Source organism: Pagrus pagrus (assembly GCF_965226575.1).
Source record: "Pagrus pagrus genome assembly, chromosome: 15".
NCBI lineage: Eukaryota > Metazoa > Chordata > Actinopteri > Spariformes > Sparidae > Pagrus > Pagrus pagrus.
Window position 1 is genome coordinate 2,177,660 of NC_140199.1, and position 6,402 is coordinate 2,184,061.

The 6,402-nt window shown below is 45.9% G+C and overlaps 1 protein-coding gene across 2 annotated transcripts in view; it reads left to right on the plus strand.

The window, feature by feature from the left end:
- arfgef3 (ARFGEF family member 3) overlaps positions 1-6,402 on the plus strand; it is a 52,878-nt gene that overhangs the window by 21,213 nt on the left and 25,263 nt on the right. For both annotated transcript variants that reach the window (XM_084376111.1, XM_084376112.1), the window contains exons 15-19: positions 58-410; positions 2,236-2,402; positions 2,645-2,810; positions 2,953-3,060; positions 4,982-5,197. In XM_084376111.1, the coding sequence (XP_084232237.1) occupies positions 58-410; positions 2,236-2,402; positions 2,645-2,810; positions 2,953-3,060; positions 4,982-5,197 (1,010 nt within the window). The remainder of the gene's footprint in view (positions 1-57; positions 411-2,235; positions 2,403-2,644; positions 2,811-2,952; positions 3,061-4,981; positions 5,198-6,402) is intronic.

Below are 6,402 nucleotides of genomic sequence, written 5' to 3' on the forward strand. Positions count from 1 at the left end.
TGATTTTAAAATGGCTAACAAGGTAAAAATTGATCTACCTGTTTGTTGGTCCGTCAGTATGGAGGAGCAGGACTTGTCGCGGACAGAGTTTGACTCATGTGACCAGTACTCCATGGCTGCTGAGAAGGACTCGGGCCGCTCCGACGTGTCTGACATCGGCTCCGACAACGTCTCGCTGGCCGACGAGGAGCAGCAGACCCCTCGCGACTGCCCGGGCCACCGCTCCCTGCGCACCGCCGCCCTGTCCCTCAAACTGCTGCACAACCAGGAGGCCGACCGGCAGAGTGCCAGGCTGTTCTTCCAATCACTGTCAGCGCTGCTGCCCCGCCTGCTGGGATTGGCCACCGCCACTGATGTGGACCTGTCGCTACAGAACTTCTCCTCCAGCTTCTGCTCTGGACTGCAGGCTGGTGAGTGTGAGTGTGTGTGTGTGTGTGTGTGTGTGTGTGTTAGCAGAACAAACACAGGGTATTTGTTGAAGGTAGGGTGATCGGTGCAGCAGCCTCGTCCTTTAATAATCCGCTCTGTCCACAGTTTCACAGACTGTTTGGACACTCTGAGGTTTTTTTTCTTTTCCTTTTTGTAAACCACCCAAAGTAAATACATCACACTGTGGGGACACCCTGTCTGCGATATTCAGGCGATAGGGCAGGTAAGTGAAGGCAAAGTAGCAGGACATTTAAATAATCAAGTAAAATCTCTCTTTTTACAGTAAAGTAAAAAGCAAACCTTTAAATTGGAAGTTAAATTGGGGATAAACACTCTCCTTCACTTCACAACCACTGAACATGTGGAAAAAAGCCACTGACTGATAAACAGAAGCTTTTTTTTTGCTTTGACGAACACTTCTCTGTCATGGACACTCGTTTAAAGGACTCATTTGTCTCTGGCTGACTCTATATGCACGAGGAGTTTAAGAAATTGCCAATTGCGAGTCTGAATGTACTGCACTGTATATCCTACGGTCTCTGCTCACTTCATCTCTTTTCGAGCAGGAACCATTTCATTTAACGTTTTGCCTGCGAGGCACGGCCCATAATCCATCAGTGAAAAACAGCGAGCCTGCTGGGAGTTTTTTTACATCAGCAGAACAAAATTAGGAAACAAATTAAACTCTACGGTTAACTGCCTTAATGAATGTGGTCGCAGCTGTAAATCCCCAGAGTGACTTTCAGATTAAAACACTTGACTGATCATCAGCTAACAGATTATATCTCACTGTCTGCTCTCACCTGCACACTCATCCCCGTCTGTCTCCTCCCTCGCTTCTCACTAACTTCCATCTCTTTTTTGTCTCCTGCCTTCCTTTGTGTCTGTCCTCTCCCCTTCTCTCTTTTATCCTCCTCCATTCTTCCCCTTTTCCTCTCTCTTTTACTTTTCCCTTTATCTCTGTCTCCCTCACTATCCCTTCATCATCCTTCTCCCATCCTTTCTCTCTGTCTTCTCCTTTCTTCATCCCTCTTTCACTCCTGTCTTATTTCCTTCCTTCCTCGCTCACTCACCAGTTTTCTCACGTTCACAGCCCATTTTCCTCTTCCCCAGCCTCCCGTCTCTGCATTCCACTCACTCTCTCGTTCTTCTGAGATCAAATTCTGCATGGATGTTGGGGTTTTCTTCTCCTTTTCTTTCATCCCCCTTTTCCTTTTCTCTTTCTTCATTATAAAAGACAAGAAGAAACCAATTTAAGAACCGTGTCCCTGCAAACGGCCCCGTGAAGATCAGGGTGCTTTTCAGTGAATGTGGTGCACTGAGTGATTACTGTGCTCTGCTGAGGGCAACATGCAGGTGCTTCATTTTTGGTTTTCTCTTGCTGACCTTGTCACAGATGGTTCTTGTCCTCCACGTCGTCCATTATTTGCTGGTAACGGACACCTTCAAGGTCGTTATCCAACTTATACCATGTGCACTTACCAAAGAAAAGAAAAGACAATTAATTTATATTTTTGCAATCAAAATATGAAGTCTTTCACAAGCAGAACCTCTGTTTCCCTGGCAACACCCGCAATAATAGGACGGATATAAACTAGTCTGCTCAGCTCATAGTAGTCTTTGGCTCAGCTATTAGCCAGGAAGCTAACATTATGCTTCCAAGAGTCAAAGTCAATAACATTGCGTACAGTTGACAAACAGTACATTTAATCTGACAGGATTCATCAACAAGACGAGCTAGTTAACCATGTCATTGTCCCCAAATCAGTATCATGTGGTGTTCAGAGGAGTTTTCTCTCTCTCCAGGTGGGATCCACTCTCCAGGTTTCGAGACAGGCGACACTCTGAGCTGTCAGTCTCTGATGAACGCAGACGGTCTCTACCTGGTGTCGTACTACTCTCTACTGCTCAACCTCAAGCTCTGCTGCTGCGACTACTACCGACGGAGAACGCTCACGCCCGTCCTCAGCCTGGTGAGCAGAGTGCTGTTTCTCCCACAGAGGTGTTAAACATCATGACGCTGGTTCAAACACACACACACACTTCTCTTGTAGTATTTTGATCGTTTTATGTTTTTAGTAAAATAGCTTCATACTTCCACCACTGCTGGTTACAGTAGCAGAAAGTATCAGTTATACTGAACTAGACGTGTCGACGTATTTGAAGTGCAATTGGTTAAATCGACTTTGATGCTTGGTGTGTGTGTTTTTTGCAGAAGGAGTTTGTGCGTCTGATCCAGAGCAGCGGAGTCCTCGTGGTTCTGTCTCAGGCCTGGATCGAGGAGCTTTACCACCAGGTGTTGGAGCGCAACCTGCTGGGCGAGGCGGGGTACTGGGGCTCGCCAGAAGACCACACGCTGCCGCTCATCACCACGCTGACAGGTACTGACGTCAGTGTTGGTCCAAACGTAACAGACTCTTCAATTGGCAACTCCCCAGATGATTAAGATCACAGACCTCCTCTTGAATGATCCATCAATTTACAACGTGACCGTTTCCTTTTTATCTTCTTTTCCTCTCTCAGATATTGATGGTCTGGGCAGCAGTGCTATCGGAGGTCAGCTGATCAGGCGGGCGTCCAGACGATCACCACTCAGCTGTGATAAGGCCGGCAGTGACACTGTGATGGCAGGTCAGTCGCTCACTGTGATAAAACTGCTCCAAAGCCTCAGAAATATGAACGACGGATTAAATGAGGGATCGGTTCACCCATTTGATGAATGAATGAATTATTCATAAGTTCCTCATCATCATAATAGACTGAGGGATTTTTTTTTTGTGGAATAATGTTTTTTTTTTTTCAATAGTAACTCTGGAGTAATGTTCAGAGGAGGGGCTTTTCCTCAGAGCCCCGGCACCAGCCCAGATCAGCCCTGTTAAAACACTGCAGGGGTCTTTCACCCTGAAACTGCTGCTGTGTTATTCGTTTGAAAACGCTCCACCCACTGTGGGCTGAACGGTGGAGAGAAGAGCCCAGAACAGTGCTGCATGGTCAAGTGCTCCAGCCTTATTTTGCAGTACTTTGAATATAAGCAGACACAGATGAGCTGTAAGAGATGAGTCAACTAATATTGGAGCAGATGCTGCAGGTCTGTAACAGGGAATGTGGTGTGATTGCTACATCAAGGAACACCAATTAAAATCTACCCACGAGTAAAATATATATCCAGAAACCCTGGTGCACTACTTAGTCTAATGAGAAAACAAAATAAACTCACAAAATGTCAAGGAGGGAAATATCTTTACACTGATGTTTTTCCTTATGAAACAGAAAAATACAAGTTTCTCTCTTTTACTGAACCAAGACGAGCTTAATCACCTCGTTAACTCATTGTAAAACACACTTCATTCAAACTGGACATGAAACTAATTAATTTGCTGTACGAGTCTCGGTTTGTCTTTCCACAATCACCTCTGGTTCGGGCCAAATAAATCCTGAGTTCGCAGAGTAAGATGTGAAACAATATTCCTGCTCGACACGCCGTTCTCACCGTTTTGATGTCCGATGCATCTGCCGCTTCATGCCTCTCCTGCCGTGTCTTCTCATCAACCTGTGTCCAATAATACCTATTCTACCATTCTATGTAATATGCCAGAAAAAGATGTGGTACGTCCCAGTATGAAGTACGTCCTACTACATCGGGTCAGATTTTGCAGTATGCAAGCCAGCATGTGTTCCTGGCTATTCTGACCCACAATCCTCTGCGCACCGGAAGATACGTCACATACATCACTGCGTGTCAGGCAAATATAACCAAAGCTGAGGGAGCAAAAACATTTGACGGCTCATTGGACAGAATGACGCACCGCAATGACAGATTAAAGCGCATTTAGATTAAGTACTATATTCATAGTACTCCATAGGAGCAGGAGGGTTCACAGCGCACAAAGTAGTATGTCCCAACTGTATGCATACTGCATGCAACAGTATGTACTTTGTAAGAGCAGCTGCAGTACGTACTAAAAGTGAAGAGAAAAAGGATGCGATTCTGAACACAGCCACAGTCCTGGTCAGAGCCGCTATACATCACCTCAGACAGCCAGAGATATCTACAACAAAGAGTATACGAGCAGTAGATAGCAGTTACGCTGGCCCCTGTAGTTTCCATTTCGTACAAATTGCACCTTTTAAGTCACTGGCTTGTCTTTGGTGTAACTGCAGTGAGATGGAAAAGAGGCTGAGCAGCAAGAAAAACATCGAGGGAAAGAGTCAGAAACAAAAGAGCAGGAGAGAGACGGAGAAAATGAGTCAGAGACCACCTGAGCTTCTGCTGCAGCCCCCTGGAGGAATAAAGAGCGGCCATTGTTCCCACTGCTGAGTCATCCCTGATGACAGCTATACTCTTTGTTTGTGTGTGTGTGTGTGTGTGTGTACGTGCATAAACAGAACTAATGCTCCTGTTTGACTTGTCAGCATCATCAGCTGCTGTAGCCACCTGCTGAGTAAACACCCACTTTGTTTGTGTGATATGATCTCATTGAATGTCAGCGGTGGAGTAATGAACGTCTGGTCTGTAACGTGCAGCATCGCTTCATCCTGTGTGTTTTTTCAGGAGCCGTGTTCTCGCGCTTCATCCTCACCGGCGTGTGGAAGAACCTGATCGATGTGCTGTCCACGCCGCTGACGGGACGCATGGCCGGCAGCTCCAAGGGCTTGGCCTTCATCTTGGGAGCAGAGGGGGTCAAAGAGCAGAGCCAGAGGGAGAGGGACACCATCTGTCTGAGTTTAGACGGCCTACGCAAAGCTGCTGCGCTCAGCTGCGCCTTGGGTGGGTGAAACATGTGTCACATGTGTCTGTATCAGCAGGAAAAATGAGACACAGCGCTCGTCCCTGCAGGAACACTCTGATCTCCTTCCCTCTAACACAGAGAGGTCAAAGGTCATGGTCAGATACAGCAGCCATGGAGCTGGAACAGATTCAGGTCGCTTTCGACTGCAACACTAAAAGCTTCCAATTAAACCAACCGGCCCTGATAAGAGGACAGCTTCTTCTAATATCAGTGTCCATCCCCTCCATCAGAGCACGAGGATGCCATTTTAAAGGAACAGTTCACTCAAAAAAATGAAAATCCAGTCATTATCTCCTGACCCTATGCTGATGGAAAGTCAGGTGAAGTTTGGTAGTCCACAAAAAATGTCTGGAGCTTCACATCAAAACGGTGTTGCAGCGTTCTCCTAAACAACTGAAGTAGCTGGAGACTCATTTTAAAACGTAAAAAACAATGTCAAAAATTATTAAATGGCTCCGTACAGCTTGTCCAGCATAATCCAAGTCTCCTAATCCAAGATTCTCAATTTTTTGGGAGCTCCAGAAATGTTTTGTGGACTATGAAACCTCACCTGATTTTCCATCTGCCTGGTTGTGAGGAGATAATGACTTTCATTTTCGGTTGAACTGTTCCTTTAGCAGTTTTACTTTGCAGTTCCTGAACCTGAATAACTCTTTGTAAATAAAGATTGTACATTTAATCCTTGTTACAGAAACACAAATGCAAATACAAGGCAGCACAGCAAGTCCAATAAATCCTCTGCTAAACCTTGAGTCATGGCAAACAACAAAAGAGACGCCTCATGTGGATTTTGCTTGTTTGCTGTGCACAGCTGGGCGCAGAGTAAAGAAATGAACATGATATAAAGACATAAAGTGAAATATAGCCTGACATATGTTCTCATCCGTGGCTCCTGCTGTGGACACAGATTTCATAAAGGGGGGAAGGTCTTGCTGAGCGTTGAAGTGTTTTCCTGCTTCACATGAAGCACTCACAAGCTGCCCAGTAACAACCTGAACACTCAGCAGATCACTGGAGGTTAACAGAGCGGTTAAGGTTGTCGTACGAGAGAATGTCAGGGGAAATACATTTTTATTATCAACCTCTGATAAAGATCTGAATGTATCAGCTGTTAACAGTGACTGGCACAACTGCACGGCCGGCAGGGGACCGAACCCGACAGAAACGATCCGCACAGAGGCAC